The sequence below is a fragment of the Helicoverpa zea genome, chromosome 23 (genome assembly GCF_022581195.2).
Source record: "Helicoverpa zea isolate HzStark_Cry1AcR chromosome 23, ilHelZeax1.1, whole genome shotgun sequence".
NCBI lineage: Eukaryota > Metazoa > Arthropoda > Insecta > Lepidoptera > Noctuidae > Helicoverpa > Helicoverpa zea.
This window is the reverse complement of record NC_061474.1, coordinates 9,282,731-9,305,169: the sequence shown is the minus strand read 5'-3', so window position 1 is coordinate 9,305,169 and position 22,439 is coordinate 9,282,731. Positions and strand designations below refer to the sequence as shown.

Here is a 22,439-nt window from a genome sequence, read left to right as displayed (position 1 = left end):
AAAAAAAAATCGATCAAAAAATACTAGTCAGAGTGTCCTACAGAAAATCGGCCTTATTATCTGTCATGTGGCTCAGATATTAATGTCCTTGATTGTACATGCATTGGTGACATCATCACGTGTCCGCGGCGAGTAATGATGCATTGTAATGAGAATGGACGGTGACGTCACGAGCCATTTGGGAAATTTAATTTTGAAACGCTTTTTAATTGTCACTTTCTGTAATTGTTAAAAATGTTAATAAGGTATTTAATTATTGGAAAACGATACAAGGTTTACATTCAAGTTTTTTAGAAGTGTCGAAGGAAATAAGTATTTATTACTATGCAAAACACAAATCAAATACCTACACATATTCAAAATCAATAACGCGCATGCTCAAAATAATTAATAAGTCTACCTCCCCACTCAGAGACATTTAATGATTACTTAAGTCACTCCTTAGTGACGGAATGTCATACAAATCCTTCACTAAGGAATGGCTTAAGTAACCATCAAATGTCTCTGAGTGGGGAGGTACAGTATAAGTACAGTTAAATATTGACTTAACATTATATCATAGCAATAAATATAACTCTCATCCAAAATAAATTATATTATTGATCTGTTTCACCATTTCTGATTAAAGATACCTAATTAAGAAAGTTCATAATTTGAGAACATAATTATGAAACATAATTATACCTTCCTCAATAACGAGTTATCTTAAGAAAAGCGCGATTAATATGAAGTCATGTTGAAACATTAATTTCCGTTCTGATATTTTTTTGGCCTTGGCTGGAATACAACCGATCCATTCCTAATTCTGGACAGACGACCTTATAAAGGTCGCCGGAAGACGCTGGATGCAGGTCGCCTCCAACAGGTATCTGTGCAGATCTAAGGGGGAGGCCTATGTTCAGCTGTGGACGTCCTATGGCTGAGATGATGATGATTCCTAATTCAACAAATGGAGAAACAGACCTATGTATCTTAAACTAAAAAGAAAATGGCGTTAAACAGTTCCAGGTGCAGTAATATAAGCCGGCGAGGGCGTAGGCCTATGCTTCATGTTGTAAGCCCTGTTAGACGCCCAGTCCTTCCCGTAGCCCCCGCTAGCGGAGTACGCGTAGTTGTTGTTGTAGTCCGCTGAGTAGTCGCTGGAGTCACTGCTGCCGAAGTAGGAGTAGGACATCGGGTGGTGAGAGTGCTGGGGAAGAAGAAAAACAAATGGTTTTGAAAACATACAAACGTATAAAGCATGCAAGGCTGGTTACGGCGGATTCGTATATTATAGTGCGCCAGTATTTATACAGACAAAAGTGCATTCTTCATCAACTTTTTTTTTTTTACGCACAACCTTACAGTCATACCAGATGGGACGACAATCCAACTCGACTGGAGAGAGATCAACTGCAGGGCCGATATTTACGTGATCTTTTATGCACGGAAAAAACATTACATAAGGGAGATAAAATTACATTGAAACTAAACTGTTACCTATATGTTCGTGTGAGTGGCTCTAAAACAAGGTTTTTAATGTCAAAGTCTCCCATATAGATTTAATTGTCCGTCTGGGTACACTATGTCTGGTAAAAGCTGATGCTGATGCGATATGACAAAAAACATAGGTGGGATTATGTCTACAATCTATCTACGAATAAAATGTTTAGTGTATATAGTGTGTTATTCAGAGAATCGGAAAAAAAGTAAACCTAAAAAATATATTATGAGGTTTTTAAACCTTCAGTATACCTACTTGAAAAGAATTATACCAATTAACATTCCGAAACTATCATGAACTTGCCCTTCAAATCCAAAGTCAAGGCTGCCAATAAAAAAATATTATATTACTATATAAAACTCAATGACCCTATGTCCGACCTTGGTACTTGAACCCATAGCCTTTAGTTCAACAACCAGTTTTGATAATGACACAAACTAACAGAAATAATATCCCAATTAAGAACAATCCCACTGAATTCATAATTATTTGTTTTCTTTGTTCTTCGCAGAAGTAAGGGCGAAAACTTCTAAATTACCAGTCTTTTGTTTCAATCAAAATACCTAGAAATAATTTGTAGATAATGTGAATGTTTTAACAAAAAATATATTCATATGCACATTATAAAGAAACCTGCACCAATCATAGAGTCATTATTTCAAACTGTTTTGCTTACTATTAACTAGATACTATCTATGTATACTAATACTTTGTTTTTACCCTAAAGTTCCGAAACCACTTTCAGTGTATCTGGAGTAACCCTTAGTAACATATAAATTAACATTATAAACAGGAAAAATATTATATATTTTCGTTTGTAATGGATAAACTCAAAAACTGATTTTAAAAATTCTTTCACTGTTGGAAAGCTACATTCTTCTCGAGTAACATATGTGTATCTCGGTACGGCCTATAGTTTCGACGATACGCGAATCCGGGGTCCAAGCCGGGAAACAGCAAGCTCATAACATTAACAAGAATACAATCAAAAACTACTATTTTCCATTAAAAAAAAAGTTCTAGTGAAACGTGTCTGGACGTGGGCTTGAAACCAGTGTTACCCACGCACGAAACAGATGGTCCAGTATTTTGCATCACGGATTTCAGCAATTCATTTTGACGATACGTGGGTGTCCTACGTGTTCTAGCGTCGGAAATTAAAAGATTTATTTTTGGTGAAAAGTTTGCATTGTGGGAAGGGATTTTGCATTTTGAGTGGGCTAATTAGGTTTTTAATGACATACAAGGAGATTATAATGCGCATGGGATGTGTATTGGTCATAATTGGGTATTGTGAAGTTAGGAATATTTTTATCCAACTAAACTAGAAAGAGGGCATGTTTTTACTTCGTTTTCGTTTGCAATATTTTAGGGCTTTTCTATGGAAAGATATGTTTGAGCCGTGCAACAGTGTCAAACATTATTTTATTAGGAGCCTGCAAAAATCTATTTGAAATAAAAAGATTTTCGTATTTGAGACAAAATAATTAATATTTAAAAACTACACCAATGCTTTAGGTTGTAGACTTTAGATGTGTCAAAAAGGTTACCAAATTTACTTCCATCATGACTATTATTGTACGATGAATCAGCAAAACAGACTCATATTGCACAATGCATATAAACTACTTACACCATGTAAAACATGAAATCAGTTGCTTATCATTGAATTGACAAGTGCTAAGCTCAATATATGAACTTTTATATGAAACTAGCAATATTATTTGGATTTGTTCCTCTTATACGTTTTAGAGATTGATATTACTGATAGATAGGTTAATCCAAGATTAATTATTTTACTCCTCTATGGCGCAATGGTCACCAAGCCGGACTGCCGAATCTGAGGTCCCGGGTTCGATTCCCGGTTCGGTCGACATTTGTGTGATGAGCATGCTTGTTGGCCGTGGTCTGGGTGTTACAATATGTATTTATAAATATGTATATATGTAGCTATATGTAGTTTATCAGTTGTGTTAGCACCCATAACACAAGTTAATTAATAACTTACCATGGGGCTAACCAACCGTGTCTGAAAAGGTGTCCCGACATTATTTATTTAACATAATTAATTGTTCAATTTTATAGCCACATAAAAAATCGCAATTTAATCAAGACTCCTCCTTTTTCGGAAGTCGGTTAAAAGATAATGGATAATACCAATTATATTTGAATATAAAGAATTATATATAAAAAAAATATCTATTACTGATACGCTATGCTGCTACTACAAATCAAATATATTGATCAAACTAATCAAACCTACATATTTATTAAATTAGAATTACTTTTTAATTAGTTCTTCAGAATGAGAATAGTAATACAGATTCAAATTTATCAAACAGACAAACAAACAAAAAACTGCAATAAAAAATAAAAACAATTTGGTACCAAGGACGTCCGTATCTGTGAAAGCTCGCATCAAGTGGATTCAGATAAATTTATTTATTTTGATGCGTTTGCGCCGAAGTGCCTGATAAGAAGCTAGGATTGGGTTTAGAATCTAAAACATTACTCATAGGTAAATTATCTTTTAGATCACTTTGAGTATTTTTTTTAAGGAAATACTGAATCATATGACGACCTCTGTGGCGAAATGATCACCAAGCCGGACTGCCGAATCTGAGGTCCCGGGTTCGATTCCCGGTTCGGTCGACATTTGTGTGATGAGCATGCTTGTTGGTCGTGGTCTGGGTGTTACAATATGTATTTATAAATATGTATATATGTAGTTTATCGGTTGTGTTAGCACCCATAACACAAGTTAATTAATAACTTACCATGGGGCTAACCGACCGTGTGTGAAAAGGTGTCCCGAAAAAAAAATAATATAAGCAATGTAAAATGTCATCGTTATATCATAAAGAGGAAACACTGTTTGTGTGTTTGTATCCAAAATGCTCTGAAATCACTGAAACTGTTATAGTTTCCCAAAACACGGTTGAAACCGGAAAAAAAGCTAGCAAAAATTGTAATGATTGTTATATACCTATAATATAATCTATATTGTAAAAAAAAATATGGCCGGATTGATTACTGAGGATTAAAAATTCAATTAGACTTAACGGTAGTAAATTATTCTTTATGCTATTATAGCAAATACTTAATTCAATAAAAAAAGCACACAGCGAATAGAGAGGGAAAAGCATATAACTATCGTGAGCTTTAAAATATCCACTCAAACATAAAGAATATACGTACTTTAAAAAATATTTCAATAAACCAAAGTACCTAAGCCTAAATCTCAAAGAAGGGATGATCAAAGCACAAATTCTTGAAACTCAAACTACATAGTAAAAACAATCTATTGAACTTTGCAACTAAATAAACAAACAAAATAATACTGATCACTTTCAAGTCTAAAATTAATTATTATTATCGACAATACACAGATTAATTAAAACTGCAATACGGTTTTATGAGGATTCGGACTGTAATTGCTTGGGACCATGGAGGAAGGAAAGATGAGAGATGCCATAAGGTGGATCAGGGGCCTTCATCTAGGTCAAATATGCACGGTAAGAGTGATCAAAATTATCAGTTACTAGTGAACTAAATCTAGCGCCAACTCCTGAACTTCCTTAAAAAATGCGTAAATGGAAGGAGCTGCACCGACAAGAGCTGGACTTTTAAATTGATGATGATGTGTGAACTAAATAGATATTAGGGTTCTTTCAAATTAAATCTGTTTTTTGGGTTTATTTGGAACCCACCCTGGTTTAAAAAAAACCCACAGCAGTCCTCTGCATTTTGGCGACGCTACTGTTTTAGAACTTCAGACTAGCATAAAATCACCAATCCATCAAGACCATCTTTATCAAATTGGTCGTGATTTGACAAGGAACCCGTATGCCTCTTTAATTCTAGTAACTGATCATTTTGATTACGCCTACTGTACCTACCAACGCTACTGTGACCAACAAGAAGGCGCCTGACCTACCTTCCTTATGTCATCTCCGCTCATCATTTCTTTCTCCGTGCTTGGTACCAATAATTGGTTCGACACGAAATGAAACTGCGACAGACCAAGCAATAAATGAATCAACTTGGTTTTAACCAAACAGATTCAATTTAAATTGACTTTTGTACCAATCTTTTCGAATTTTAAAAGTATGAGAGAGAATATTGTGTTGGTGTTAATATTTTAGTAAAAATTGTTCTTTTGAAAATTACTGGGTGCCCTACACTACAAATGTTGCTCTCATATGACACTGGTAAAATCACACATAATGTTTCTACTAAACAGTAAAGAATTGTGAGCGAATATTGTAAAAAAAAAAAATAATTGCTTGGGTCAATTCATATTTTATCTAAAAGCATTAAATCTCGCCTAAAATGCTAACCACGAACAACAGCCTCAGCAGGTGACGTCATTCCACTATTTAAGGCAGGCGGCCATTTTGTGGTCGCTATGTCACATTAATTTTAGCTATAAAACCATAATTATGGTGAAAAATCGTCTCAAAATGCCGCGCTATTTGTTTGAAGTTTTTTTATTGAATTATTTTTTATCAAACTGTTAAATAAATGTTATGTTTGAGCCAATTTCTTATAGCTCTTTTAATGAGTTTTTTTTTTGAACCAGAAACAAATAACAAGCGTAAATATTTCCACTGATCAAGAACAACACTTTAGAAAGGTCGGTTTCATTGAGAAAATTCAAATACCCCCACGTGTACATAAAAATAGCCCATTCTAGCAATTTCCTTAACGAAATCAAAAGAAAATGTCTAATTAAACAATGCACACAAAAATAGAAGGTTCTAGAAAGTCGACTCTCGTTTAAATTAATTTGCATTTTTGCTCGGAAACCGGGAAATGGAGCCGAATTACCAAGCATAATTAATTGTGTTAAGTGAAAATTCGAAAAACGGGTTGAAAATGTAGGGAAGTTGTTAAACTATTTCTCTTTATTTATTTTATTTTGGACTGAGTAACTATAGTGTTACTTCCTGAGCATACTGATAAGGAAAGAATAACAACGTAGATAGTAGGTTAATATTTTTTTCACAAACAAATTGACTGTAGCTACACTAAAAAGTTAATAATGCAAATAATTACTAACATCAATAATTGCGAAAGTATTAAGTACTTAAGTACAGTTCTTGCTGTCCCTTTACATGTCACAAATAGTCACAATACTGAGTGCCTAGTGCGAGTTTTGCAAGTTAAATTTTTCGATGCGAAGATTATTACACCATTGAATGGCGTAGCACTTATCTTTGAATTGTTTATTTAATAAAGACTGTCATCGGTACTTGGTCGTATTACAGTCGCGCTCACTTTTGCGAGTGTAAACATTATTAACCGGCAAAATGAATGAAGATGTTATACCTAAATCATGTGACGCAGCATACGACTCTTTATTTCAATAGAGTTATAATTACGGATCGAGTTGCGAACGCTCAAAAAACTCGGAATCAGCACTCTGTACTTATTTTAAAAACGTAATTTGGTAAACCAGATAATCTAGCTAGAGTCTGATAAGGTTGATAAGCTCTTTTTATCCCGGTGCTGGTTGTTTCTACAGAATTAACGAATAAAATGCTTTTTTTAACGACGTCAAAAATCATCAAATTACCCCTCCCGCTGTGGGTTAGAAGCGGTGAGGGAGTGTCAGACTCTTACTGACTAAAAACCGTCGTGTTCCGTCGTAGGCCTTTTATGTGCCAGGGCCGCGGTAACTCTTTCGAACAACCCCACAGCCCCGGCAGACGAATAAAACGACGTTTTTTGCCGGCTCTTCTCCATGAGACCAACTTTTTGGAACCGTGCAACTAATTTGACGTTTCATAAGAGCCTGCAAAGGCCTATTTGAAATAAAAACAATTTGATTTTGATTTTGATTTGATTTTGAAAATGCTTTAAAGACACTTATTCTTCAAAATACATACCTTGCAAGCCTTCAAAGTGCTGAGCAAGCTCGGCAGCAGCAACGCAGCAATCAGCAGCAGTTTCTTGATGAGCAGCACCGACAGCAGGATTGGAATGAGGAGTAGCTTCATCTTCAGAACAGCGAACAAGGTCAGTAGGGGGATGATCACTGCTAGCTTCTTCTTCTTGCCTCGGGCTGGAATTGAGAAGGACGTAATGTAATTAAAAGGTAGTATTGAGCATATGCAAATAAATAAATAAATAGAGTGGTAAAATTGCTGAACTGAGTTGGATTATCTTGGTATTGAAAAATGTATTTTTATTCGGGTGTCTGAAGTACTTCTCATGTTTGGCGCAGGCAGAGCTATCAAAATGCATAATATTAAATACACTTTAAATTTTGATCAATGTGTATACCTATGTAAGTTACAAAATGATCAATTTGTGAAATTAGCTGAACAGGTTTTTATGATTTTACCCTTTCACAAGGATAATTTTATTTTATTCAAATACTTGAAATATTGGCTCTTGAAAAAATAGTGAGAATAGCAAAATATATTCCACGAAAAGATATGAAGAAAAATAATTATCAAGCACCTTTTAAAGTAGATTTTCAAGATTACTTTTGATTTGAAAGAAAATAAGATCCGAAGATTAAGCATAATTTCTAGTGAATACTATAAAATGAAAAGTAATTTTCAATTCCACCCGAATAGCAGATTGCCTTTTTGATTTATAATCTAAAAAGTATTTGAACTTATGATTAAAGTTCTCTTCAAGAGATTTTATCTTAAAACTGATTATTCTCATTGTTCTAATGGTTTTATATTATCACGCTTACTTTGCAAAAGGATTAAATAAAGTTATGAATTCTTATCCTTACTAACACAAGCGTGAAAGTGAGTTTTTTTTATTCATTCCCTCTTCACACATTCTACACTTAAAAGACTGAACTGATTGAGATGAAATTTCATATTCTCATTCCCACAGGTAGGTACTACAGGTAAGTAGCAGCTTGCAAATGCGATGGCTTTTTTGTCTTTTCAAATACAAATAAATAATTCCGAGATTGGGAATAGAACCTTGAACTCTACTGTTACAATTACAACTAAACAATTGATGTCATTCTATTTGACCACCTTCAACAGGACCAAAATGAGTTATTCAAATGATCATTACAATATTGTTTTGTAAATAATAAAATATCCCATCGAAGCCAAAGGAGAACATTCATTTCGTACCCAAAACTGAAAGTGCCGGCCAGAAGAAAAAAATAGTAGATTCTTGTAGAGAATAATGCCCTGAAGATTTTTTACTATTTATATTGCTTTTCGCCGATGACATTGTTTTGGTGGGGGAGAGTGGACCAGAGGTCCAGAGCAGATTGGAAGCATGGCGGCTAAGACTGGAGACGGTAGGGTTAAAGGTCAGCAAGAGCAAAACTGAGTATCTGCATTGCGATTTTGGCGGTATATCAAGACCCATGGCCATAACCCTAGCCGGCATGCCCCTACCAGCCTGCTCCGACTTCCGGTACCTTGGTTCACTCGTCCAAAGTGACGGTGAGGTGGACAGGGACGTTACGCATCGGATCAATTCTGGATGGATGAAGTGGCGACAGGTAACTAGCACTATCTGTGACCCACGGATGCCTCTCAAACTGAAGGGCAAAATCTACAAAACCGTCATAAGACCTGTCGTCCTGTATGGATCAGAGTGTTGGGCATTGAAAAAGAAGGATGAGAAAAGAGTGCATGTAGCAGAGATGAGAATGTTGAGATGGATGTGTGGTGTTACCAGAATGGACAAAGTGAGGAATGAGTATATCAGAGGAAGCCTGAAAGTAGCGCCAGTGACAGAGAAAATGAGAGGTCAGCGTTTGTCCTGGTATGGGCATGTGATGAGACGGTGTGAAACGCATGCTACAAAGAGTGTGCTAAGTATGAATGTGGAGGGATGGAGAGGCAGAGGTAGACCGAGGAAAAGATGGATTGATTGCCTGAAAGAAGACATGAAGCAAAAAGGAGTGGATGTAAGTATGACGTCTGACAGAGAGGAATGGAAGAAAAAGACATGTTGCGCCGACCCCAAATGACTTGGGAACAGGGCAGGAAGATGATGATGATGACAAGAATTGTCTACAATTAACCCCCAGGCTGCTATTTGACTTTGAAAATACCAAAAAATCCCACAATGTTTGGAGCATTACATTACAGCCCCAAACTGGAGAAGCCAGCCTTTGCCTTCAAACGACTCCTATTCGACCTGGGAAGTCATCAAATGACCCCCCTCTCGCCATGAGAAAGTCAGACTCTTACTGACTAAAACCCATCATGGGGAAACCAGGGCCGCGATAATCCTAACTGAGAGTTCGCGCCTCTCATCCCAGCCGCTGAGGTGGACGTGGAAGACACCACGCGCGTCGGGTGTCGAAAAGAATCCCGCCACCGTAGACGTCGGTCTGTGGGCGGTGAGTTTAGAGAGGCTCATCGTCCCTTCGCCGCCTTGGAGACTACAGGCCCGTGTCGGCGGCGAGCGTTGACCCAAGCCCTCCTCAGACAGTCAGCAAACCCTAGTGGGGCCCACCAGGGTCAGAACCTGCCGGGGCTGCGAGATTGTGCGAAAGAGTTACCGCGGCCCCGGTAGAATATCAGAAGGAACATGATGGGTTTAAATCAGTAAGTCTCCTCGGTGTAGCAGGGGGGGGGGGTATATGGTAGACGTTCAATTAGTAAAAAAAATACTTTGGACGTTATTTGCTGTAACATTCAAGTATAGATTTTTATTCACGACAAACTCAAATAGCAGTCTGAGGGTTAACCGAAAACGTTCCTTATAATAGTAAAAAATCTTCAGGGCATCCTCGACAAGAATCCTACGATATTTTTGCGGGGACAAGGCCTACCGAGGCTGCGGGATTGTTCGAAAATATTACCGCGGCCCTGGTTTCCCCATCATGGGTTTTAGTCAGTAAGAGTCTGACTTTCCCACAGCGAGAGGGGGGTCATTTGATGACTTCCCAGGTTAAGCAGGAGTCGTTTGAAGGCAGCGGCTGGCTTCTCCAGTTTGGGGCCGTAATGTAATACTCCAAACATTGTGGGATTTTTTAGGATTTTCAAAGTCAAATAGCAGTCTAGGGGTTAATTGTAGACAATTCTTGTAATAGTAAAAAATCTTCAGGGCATTATCCTCTACAAGAATCTACTATTTTTTTATTCTGGCCGGCACTTTCATTTTTGGGTACAAAATGTTCGAGACTTGAATGATCTCCTTTACCATTAAAAACATTACTTACTTAAACATCAAACTCGTGCAAAACAAATCAAATACCAATTAAACCATTACACTCAGTTGCAACCGATTCCCATTACACGCCCTCAATTCAATTGTAACGTAAAATTCTATCAAACACAGTTTAGTTCGGAAACATCTGCCCAAAGGGGTCAGGTCTCACGACTTGACCTCAATAGTTGTGACCCCGTGGGTTCATGGTTGTGGCAATGTCTTGGTCATTATTTATGATAATTGCCCCGATTTTTGGGTTGGTTGTTAAAATCTGTTCAAATAAGTTATGGTTCTATGTAAACTACACAGCCTACTTATGTATTTGTAAGTGAATCAATCATCTTGTGTTTGTATGAAAAAAGGTTATGTAAAATTATATTCAGTGCCTCAAAAAATATCTTCATACACTTCTATTAGATATCTCTATGGTTTTAAAGTTGGCTGTAAGAGAACCCAATTCTGGGTTAAGCTCGCCGTTGTACATAAACTGTATTTGTTAATAGTGTATTAATTGATAAGTGTGCAATAGATAATAAGAGATAAAAATAAATAAACACAAAGAAATGGCGTTGAAGTAACGTTAATTTCTCAAGAAACAGTATAAAGATAGATAGTTATTCATATACTTCTGTACCTCATATACTAGAAAAACTAATAATGAAAAATGGAACAAAAAATACAAAGAAATAAAGTTATAAATAGCCACCTAGATTTTTCGACAATTGTAATACGTTTCGTCTCGACTATTCAAATTAAAATATTCTCAAATATCTGAACAAAATATCACGATATTGCAGAATAACTAAAATAAAACGATTTCTTCAAAGTTATCCAAATACAATACTGTAAATCGCAGATCCAATTCGAATTCAACTAGCTTTCAATTTCAATACCTAATTCTAAATTTAATTTACAGCGAAAATTAATACTTTGCTATACCTATTACATAAATAAAGGTAGTATTCCACTTAACAGATATCGTCTTACAACACCTATACTTACATTTTTGATCACTTAACAACTTCATCACAAACGCACTGAAAACTCCAATATTATGTCATAATCAATAATTCGTAGCTATATGTATTTGCTAACATTATAAAACTGAAGAGTTTCTTTGTTTCAACGAACTACCTATCCTCCCGAAATACTGGACATATTTGTTTTTTGTTTTCAGTTTTACATATTATCTCAATAATAGTTGAAGGCATTTGGATTTTGATCCGGGTACACGAAACAATTTTCACGGGACACGAGAGAAACCGGTGGTTGAAGCTAGTCTTTGATAAGTGTGACACTACCTCAAAGTAAGAAAGTTGCCAACAGTTTTGCACTACAAACAGAAATATTCTGAAACCACCGCAGAAATAACTTAAAGAAACTGGCTGACATTTATTTGGCCAAGTTACAAATTCTTGATGTGCCAAGAGTTAAAAAAGCTCTTTGAAGTATTGTTGTGAATAAGAACTAAAGTGTAGCATTGGTCGAATGGGATAAGTTTTTGGATTCTATTCTATAGACCGCTAGTATATTAAGGGTTGAAAGTTTTCCATATTTTGTACATTTCTCATAAAACTACTTGGTGTACTAACGAATTTCATAAAGGTAAACATTATGTTCCACATAATCTTGACTAATAAAAAAGAATAATATTTTTTGTTTGTTTGAACCGAACCAAATTGAAAAGTTCTTTTACAGTTGGAAAGCTACAGCCGAGTAACGTAGGCTATATTTTACCCCGTAGAGGCAGTCTTTTTTTTTAGTTTTCTTCTCTAATGTAATATGTATTAATAATAATATATTAATATAATAGCTCAATAATTAGAGAAGGCATTTGGATTTTTATCCGGGTATACGTCAAATCATTCCCACTGGACGCAGGTGAAACCGCGGAAAACAATTAATTCAATATGAATTGTTCATTTTTTATCAATGATAAGGAAAGTCCAGTTATACTTACAATTCTTGCAAAACTGAAGTACCTAGCTTTACTTAAAATAATACAATAATAGACCAACAGAACAAGATAAATTTTCACCATATCTTTAGTAACGACATATTTTTGTTCAGAGCTAGAAAATTGCCGTAATTTTTCAAAAAACTTTACAATAAATAAAATCTAAGCCCGTTGAAACATTTTTAAGTTTCAAACTTTGGTCATTTTGTGCCAAATTTTTGAGCATATTATTTCAATTTATTTGTTTTATTACTGACTTTTATCTATACTTATGTTGTAAAGAGTAAAAAATCGTATTTTTATGTGTGTGTTTGTAATGGATGAACTCAAAAACTACTGGACCTATTTTACTATCTTTCACTTTTGGAAAGCTAGTCTTCCCGAGTAACATACTTTATATTTTATCCCAATACGGGAGTAGTTCCCACAGGACACGTGTGAAACCGCGGGAAAAAGGCTAGTATTTTATATAAATTTTGAAAATACGAACCTGATTTTGAATGACCGATATCGCGTTTCTGGATACTTCTAGTCTCAGATTTAACTTCGTCATCATTATCTGGGAATCAAAGAAAAAGGATAATTTTATAATCTGCCTTTTTAAAGGTGATTAGGAAAACCAAATCTTATTTTGATGTAAAACTGTTTTATCCGCGTCTATTATGAAGTACGTGATAGTTTAAATTTTTAGAGTTATTAAATGAAAATTGCATTTGAACTTTTCACTAAGATATACGTCAAAAACGTATGCAGTAAAATACCACCAATGACGCTCAAAATGAAATGGCAACCACCAGACCAAATGTCAAATTTTGATAATTTCAACCACAAATAGGACGGGGTTGCGGGATTGTTCGAAAGAGTATAAAAAAAATATCGGATTTCGGCCACGGCGGCTGTTCTCACTTAAGAACAGCCAGCTGCGCAGGACATATTATAGTGCACGAGCATTTGCGCAGACACAGGTGCACTTACTATTCCTTCACTCTCTTATCCCGATGGGACGGCAATCCGACACGACCGGAAAGAGATCAGGCGCAGAACCGACATTACGTGCTCTCCGATGCACGGGTGAATCAATCACCAACTTCCAGACTACGGGCTGCTTTGTGAAAGTTTAAGAAAAGCCACAAAGCGATTTCGGCTCAACCCGGGAATCGAACCTGAGACCTCGAGCACAGCAGCCGCGTTTGCGACCACTAGACCAACGAGGCCGAGAAGAGCCGCCGAAAGAGTTACCGTGGCCCTGGTACATATAGGGCTTAAGAAGGAACATGATGGGTTTTCCTCAGTAAAAGTCTGACACTCCTTCACGTTGCACCCACAGAGAGAAGTCATTTGATGATTTCCCACCAAAAAAAGTTTAAATACAAACAGAGTTTTCTATCTAATTTTCATAGCAGTGTAATTGTGAATACATAATATTGTCGTATTTCACTTTTACCTTTGAATTTTGTTTCAATTAATATTACATAACTACATAACTCTTTCTATTTAAAGCTCAAAACGACAATAAATAACACCACAACAGACTAAGGCACACAAAGTCGATATGCACACATCATTACCCTCTTTTGCACCCGTAGGTTAAACAGCTCAAATCTAAACATGGCCGAGAAGGGTGAACGACATCATTATCGGCGTAGCTTGGTCTGCGTCAGGATCCCTGTCACAACTCTCCGATCCTCTCGAAATACATATAGAGAGTTGCTACCTAATTGCTACCAGCTACCATTAGTTGCTACCAATTCCTAGCCTCGTGGTTTTATTTTGGCAAGGCGCAAATTCTCATTTTTTTAATATCTTTTTATCCGCGTAATCGATGTGGTCCAAAATTTAATTCTGGAGGGTAGCAATCAGGTAGCAACTCTGGGTGAAAAAAAAAACACAATACTTTTGGTCCGTTTCTTCACACTGAGAAAAGTGACAGCCATCCTGATATCAGAATGGCTGTCAACTTTGGATGCGGAATATCTTCAAAACCACGAGGGTAGCAATTGGTAGCAACTAATGGTAGCTGGTAGCAATTAGGTAAAGACTCTCTTTATGTATTTTAAGAGGATCGATGAGTTGTGACGGCAGTCCTGACGCAGACGTAGCTTGCTCTGTTTGTTTTTGTGGGCGACCGCAAACTTGCGCTTTCACCCTACATCGTTGTGGGAAATTACTTGACCTTTATAAATAAAACTAGCCGTTTTCCCGCGGTTTCACCCGCGTCCCGTGGGAACTACTGCCCGTACCGGGATAAAATATAGCCTATGTTACTCGTGGATAATGTAGCTTTCGAATGGTGAAAGAATTTTTAAAAACGGTCCAGTAGTTTTTGAGCCTATTCATTACAACCAAACAAACAAACAAAGTTTTCCTCTTTATAATATTAGTATAGATATTGTAAAATAATTTGATGTTCTGATCTACTGATGTTTTGGAGTCATGGTGGTCTATTACACCGGCTTCTCAACTATGAGTGTGCGGGTTTGTTTCCGGATCAGGCAAGTACCAATGTATTTTTCTAAGCTATAACTATGTAGGTAGATATTTTTATTTATATTTCGACACTAAAGACTTAATAAAGGTAAAGAAAACATCTCGAGGAAACCGGGACAACAAAGTCTGAATTCACCAACCCGCATTGAGCAAGCGTGGTGATTAATGCTCAATCCTTCTCTGTGTGAGAGGAGGCCGCAGCCCAGCAGTGGGACGATAAAAAGACTTATGAACCAAGATAAGTTTATTTAAGTACCTAGCAACCTAAAGGCAGTTTCCCGAAAATGACAGCAAAAACTTTCTAAAACATTTCTTCAGTCAGCAAAAATAATTTTCAATTGAAAAGACAGAATACAGGACTTAGATAAGACGGCTTATCCAGCCAGCATTCCAAACAGATAAACTGCGAATAAAAGTAAACTACAGACTAAATAGTCGGCCGACAGTTAGTTGCCAAAGAAATATTTTGTAAGAAAATCTTGTTTTTTCAGTCTGTATACTGTAATATACACATTTTATACAAAATATATCAAACAATGTTCAAAGGTTATTTTAACCTACAGACAGACATGTGTTGCTGGGGAGTTTGTTGCACCACTTCCCAGCAAAAACATAGGAAGGGTGGGCGTTTTGAGGACTGTCCTTTGGAAATTTTCTAAAGTTCAAAAGTGCTGTTTTGCAGCCAAAAAATAAACGATTTTCAATTTTGATACTTTCTAAATACCTGATCTTTGTAATGTGCGTACTACCATTCATCTTCAAACTGATTTATGAGTCCAAACAAACTATCGGCCGACTAAAAGTTTTCAGTGTGCGAGTTTTCTAACTTGTCCTACAAAACATTTTTAATCAAAGGACTTACAAAGTGGACTTGGATAAAATGTCAGATGTTCTAATTTTAGTTTATTCTTGAACCTTTGTAGTTACTAGGTCATAGAAATGTCTACGTAAGCAGGCTAGTACTTTAACGTTTACCGTTATGTTTTAGAGTATTAAAAAGAGTTTATTTGGTAGGTAGTCATCTTGACTGCGAGTTGTTCGAAAGAGATACCGCGGCCGTGGTACATAAAAGGCCAATGACGGAAAACGACGGTTTTTAGTCAGTAAGAGTCTGACACTCCCTCACCGCTGCTAACCCACAGCGGGAGGGGTCATTTGATGATTTTTGACGTCGTTAAAAAAAAAAAAGGTAGTCATCTTGAAAGTGATTTTACGGATTGCTTTTTTAAATGAAATCTTTTTGAAGGAACGTTGAAGCCCGTTTTACATACGGTTTTCTTTTGTAACAGCCTCTATAATAAGTCATCACGAAGAAGTTAAACTGGCACGTGAGTGAAAACAACTAGTAGGTGTTATTTAAGGGCCCAATTGAGTAACTTACCTACCTATAGAACCCCCTGTCATAAAAGTTTAAATATTCTTAACATATTTAACATATTACGTCTGCTGCTCAAACTTGCTAAGTCCTTTTCAACATTATACCTAATAATATTATCGACATTCAAAGAAAGACTCAAGAAAAACATAACACCTCTTCTCTGACGCCGGTAAAAGTTTTTCATCAACAACTTACTGACGAGTTTGTTTACACTACATTGTTCAAAGGATTTTAATTTCAAATATCATAGAAAACAGACTAGAAAAGGGTTTTATAGAATGTTCTTTGAAGCTTAGTTTTCTTAGAAAATTATGAAGTTAGAATGCCTAGATTATAGGCTAGGAAAGTTAGGGATTAGAGCTCATAATTACGGAGTATTATTTTTATTACATAATTATAAACAATGGTATACGATGATCCTGTGTTACACTAAATACATTGCTGTCTCAGATTGAGTAACAACATTAAACTATATTAAAATCATAAAATCAGCCGTCAAATTGCCGAAAAGATATATCGGTGCATTGATAACCGAAAATATTACGCATTTCGCTGCAGTAAAGAATTTCCCTTTTATTAAGTTGAAGCAATTGCAAATCATAGTAACTACTCATTATCTTCAGAGCCTATTCCCAACCTACTTTAATTCTATTTTAGCCTGTACCAATTATATGGCTGCGAATCAACTCTTAACATGAAGCGATTGCCATTTTGAGCTAGTGCCTTATTTATTTGTTACTAAGCCTTATTTATGACTTCAGGAGAAAAATGTAGCCCCTTCCGAGTACTATGTAATTTCAGTTCTTGAAACTAATTTTTGTTTGATGAACTGAATACAAAAGCAGCTAAAATATAAAATATTTTCCCATCACAATTACTAAGTAATCTTGAATGACACAAATTCAAATTATAGGCTCTTCGTGGAAAAGTCTAGAAATGAGTATGTTACAGGAATTTATTATTTGTCAAACGAGTAGGTCTAATTTATGCTCCATATAATATTGTGTATTTCAATATTGCGGTTCATCCGTATCTAATATGGGGAGTTGAATAGGTATACAGAAATATGTCGCAGAAGGTAAATTGAGTAAGAAAATTTTATAAAGTCATCATATTTTTTAGATTTTATAGTGGAAAATACTCGGAAAAATTCAGGTTTGAATTGAAGGTAAATATAAAATAGAAAAAAGCATACAATTTTCCAAGGAATAGTCAACTACAAAAAACATTCCATGAGCATATCTAGAGATATTACTATATGGTTCTACTAATCCGGTCTAGTAACAAAAGAATCCTAACATTTTTAAAGGGTGTTTAGATAAATAAAATATGTGAATCTTCTGCATTCCCCTATATCATTGATTGAGTAACAAACCACAAGCCACCGGATCACGTAAACCAACTTTTTATTAGGGTTCCTTCAGCAAATAGTCGTGGACCTCTATAAATTGGTCCACTCCATTACTTGGTGCATCGATCTCAAGCTCCTAATTTTGTTCCCTAAATGTTTTTCTTAGTAAATATTTGATGTACTTATAAGGTATTTATTTAGTAGTGACGAGGGTCAATGTCACGGAGAAAGAAAAGATAGCGGAGATGCCAAAAGAAAGACAGGTCAGGCGTCTTCTTCTAGGTCAAATACATAGACATAACTGAAACGATGTGATACGAGTGAACTAACTAACAAGGCGTTCGGATTCCTTGAGACATTTGTCGAAGGTTTTTGATTTTACAAAAAATATGTGGGTTCCAAAGAAGGCATATAAGAGCTAGTAAAGTTCCTAGTACCCTGAACACTCGCATTTTGGCGACTCTACTTTCTTAAGAGATTTTCCGTTATGACATCCCCGATTGTCATTTTGTTCTCCCTGATCATTGGATACTTTATTAGACAAAGGTAACCTTTGGCCGCTAATTGGGTAATCAATTTCTTTATTTATTGTCTTTCTTTGCTGTAGTTAATGGCTATGGTTTTCTGTCAATTGTATTGACAGGTCATATTGTTTACCAAAATAAATTGTCGTAATTGAGTGGTTTGAACAATAAATATAAACGATAGATTCTACTAATAGTAATTTTAAGGTGAAAGATTCATCAAAATTAAAAATAACTTTAAACAAGTTCATAAATCGACACTTTAGCTAAGTTAAAAACATCGTTTGAACGTGACTTAATCACATTAAGCAACCTTATTAACCTTCGTGTTACCCTACACTAACACTAAACTACAATCAACAAAATTAAACCGAATTTTATCAAAAATCACGATCTACAGAACCCCGCATATATTAAAGAATATTATTCTGTATAGTAACAGTGAATAATTTGAAATTATAATTAAATAATTTACTATAATTTTCCCCGTTGTTACCCTTTTGAGTTGGAAGGTCAAGTGCAATTTTGTGTACTACAATAGACGTGCCTGTCAAAATTTGTGACGTTTTGACAGTAATCAAATTAACGAAAGGTTGTTTATTTCTTATCACCATTATTTTTAAGATGTAGCAGCCTATAAAGAGAAGTGTTTGCGGGATGGTTTAAAAATATACCATTGCCAAGAAAGATGGAAGAAGAAACATGGCAGGATTCTCGCATTTCCTTCTATTCCAGCATCGATAGTCAGACGAATCACTTATAAAATTAAAGCCAAAATTCAGGTAGATAGCGGTAGGCACTTACCTGTATTTATGTAGGTGTTTATATATTTTTGATATTATTCCCCAATTATCATTAAACGGTTTTAACCTAACACTAAATTCGAGAACCCTCAAATATTGCATGTCACAATAGATCATTTTGTTCAAGTGATAACAAGTATATTATTTTATTATTTAACACTAATAAATATTAAATCAAAATAAATGTTCAGCACCCTCTCAAATGCCTGTCAATATCAGAAGTTAATTTAATAATTAGCTATCAAGTAATTTTATTGATGGCTTCAGTTCGTGTAAAGTTATTTTATTGCCTTTGAAAGCTCAATATTAAAATTATCAGTAAACCGAAGATCGAGGAATCATGGAAAAGCTTTAGTTAGAAGATAAAAATCAATAAGGAAAGAACATAAAGAAACATTTATGTAGTTCGTGCCAAGTAACTTTGCAATTCTGAAGTAAGTAAATTAACGCCTTTTGTACTTATGTGCAGTAGTGTTAACTTCGTTCATATTTCTTTGTCAATAGTAGCCTACTTAGGACAAGCAAGCCTTCACGATAACATTTGTATGAACAAATGCGTAAGGAGTCAAACGACTACCTTCAGAATTGCAAACTTATTTAGGTACTAACAAACTACACTTACCACTATCATCTTCAACTTCGACAGTCCTCGCGCCTTCAGGCAGATTGACCTTCAAGCCTTTCACCCTGAAGAATTCCTGCACCAGCTTCATAAAGTACTTCGCCAATTCCGCCCATTCGGACAAAATTCCTCTCGGCTCACTACCAACTTCTGCTACCTTACTTTCCTTGATCCCTAGTACTTGAATAGTTTCTTCATCTAAAGGTACTAGACTGACTACACTATTAGCTTTGATAGTTTCATTAGTTTTAAAGTTATCACCAAAAATGGTGTTTTTGGCTATTTTGACGGCTTTGTACTTGACACAGGATAATGCTTCTCCTCTGAGGAAGCAGCCATCTTTGACGTAGCGTAGGTATCCGTCTTCTAAAGTGTTTATTTTTTGTAGTAAGGTGAGAAGTAGGATGGCTTGTAAGAGTACTGGCTTGGGTGACGTCATTGTGGTTTCTGAAACAAGAATTAATAGGTTTAGATAGAAGTTACTATAGTTTTAGTTATCTGGAAGTTTTTTGTTGATGTAACTTTTATCTTCTATAGTCATCTGCCTAGCCTTTTCCCAACTACATATGTTGGAGTCGGCTTCCAGTTTAACTGGATAAAGCTTGGTACCAGTGTTTTACAAGGAGTGACTGCCTCATCTGACCTCCTGAACCCAGTTACCCGGGCAACCCTTCAGTAAAACTGGTTGTAAGAGTTACTGGCTTCTACCCGTAACGAAAAGATATTCAATAAACACTGAGATTCAAGTTTTATCTTTTAGTGGTCATTTAACTGGCCAATATGAAGTACCCACACATAGACAAAAAACATTACCCTCTTTTTTGCACAATCAGGTTAAAACTAAGATTTACAACATAGGCAACGAAATGAAAGTCCATGAATTCTAAACAATTTAAAATCCGTATGACCTTATTTTGGGTAATTTAATCTGTTTGTTTAAAACTTCGGATAAATAACTTAACTTTTATTGCTGACGCGAACCGCAAGTTTTTGTTTCTTTATTATTTATTAGACCATTAGACAGGAAGTTTGGTTATTCAAAGTTTAATGATAAGCGAAATTTAATGCTTGTTTACGTTCGTAAAAGGTGAAAGTGAAATAAAGGTGTGTTTTCATGGTAGGGGAAATTTTTAAGTTGAATTTTGTTGCACAAGCTTGATTGAGTTTTGATAGCAGTTAAAGATTATAAAGCAGTAATAAAACACATTGTATCGAATTTTATTTACCATAAGAAATAACCCTTTATTTATAAGAAAGTAAAAATATGAGTTAAGTTCATTACAAACTTCCTAGTCAGAAAAATTGAAATGAATGCAGAAATATGGTAGTACTTATTTCTCCAAACTAAACATACTTTTACTTCTCTAAAAGGAAGGTCCTCTAATTAGCGTCTCTCGGCTGTTTTTATATTAATTACAGCAGCTTCAAGACATTTACGTTTCTCTAGATTAGAAGAAGTGGAATAAAGAAAAACTAGCTTCCAAAGGAAACGGACTTTTTCTCGATGAAAACTGCTTTAAAATAACGTTAAATAGTAATTAAACTAGCATGGAGACCATAAAATTGATGAGACTCGTCAAAAATCGGAATAATTTAAACATTAGCTACAATTATTTTCTGCGGGATTGTTCGAAAAAGTTACCGCGGCCCTGGTACATAAAAGGCCTACGACGGAACACGACGGTTTTTAGTCAGTAAGAGTCTGACACTCCCTCACCGCTGCTAACCCACAGCGGGAGGGGTCATTTAATGATTTTTATGTCGTAAAAAAATGTACAATTATTTTTAATTTTATGTACTATATAAACAAGCTTTTATGATAAAGTTTCACATATATTAATTAAAAACGTTACATAAAAAGTAGTTTCCAGCCCCACTCTCCCCAATCATTTCCGTCCAATCTCTATTCTTCCCTTCTTGTCCAAAGTGCTTGAGGCTTGTGCTCATAAGCAATTTGCGCGTTTTGTTTATACAAATAAACTTATGAGCCCACTACAATCTGGGTTTAGGCCTGGCCACAGCACTTCCTCTGCCCTCCTTAAAGTGACTGGCGATATTAGACGGGCTACGGAGGACGCTAACCTGACAGTACTGGTTTTAGTCGACTTCTCGAATGCGTTCAATACCGTCAGTCATGATATCTTATTATCTATCCTATCCCACTCGATGGTCTCTTCTAAAGCATTAGACTGGTTTTCATCTTATCTTCGGGATCGCCAGCAGTCTGTTCGGGTGGATGAAGGCTCATCAACTTGGTGTACTTTGAATGCTGGTGTTCCACAAGGCGGCATACTCTCACCTCTTCTATTCTCGATATTTATAAATCTACTCACTCTCGAGCTTCAGTGTTCGTATCATCTCTATGCCGACGACTTGCAGCTTTATCGACACACCAAGGCCACTGACTTAACTGATACGCTTGACAAAATTAATGCAGATTTGGAAGTGGTGAAGAATTGGTCTGACAGGTTTGGGGTGGAGGTTAACCCTACCAAGTGTCAAGCTATTATTATTGGGGGCTCGAGAGCTATGAGCAGGGTTGATGGTCTTGGCTTACCACCTTTAGTTTTTAATGGTATCCTCATTCCGTACAGCTGCACTGTGAAAAATCTTGGCCTACACCTTGACTCCACGTTGAATTGGCAATCACAGGTTGCAGCTGTCAGTCAGAAAGTTAC

General features: G+C 35.9%; 1 protein-coding gene across 1 annotated transcript; it reads right to left on the bottom strand.

The window, feature by feature from the left end:
* Positions 1–444: 444 nt before the first annotated feature.
* Positions 445–20,200, bottom strand: LOC124641728. Its single transcript, XM_047179894.1, has 4 exons — positions 19,762–20,200; positions 13,087–13,155; positions 7,375–7,550; positions 445–1,189 (listed from the first exon to the last, which is right to left on the bottom strand). Exons 1-4 carry the CDS (start codon positions 20,198–20,200, stop codon positions 995–997), a joined length of 879 nt encoding a protein of 292 aa, XP_047035850.1. The 3' UTR covers positions 445–994.
* Between the last annotated feature and the right edge of the window lie 2,239 nt (positions 20,201–22,439).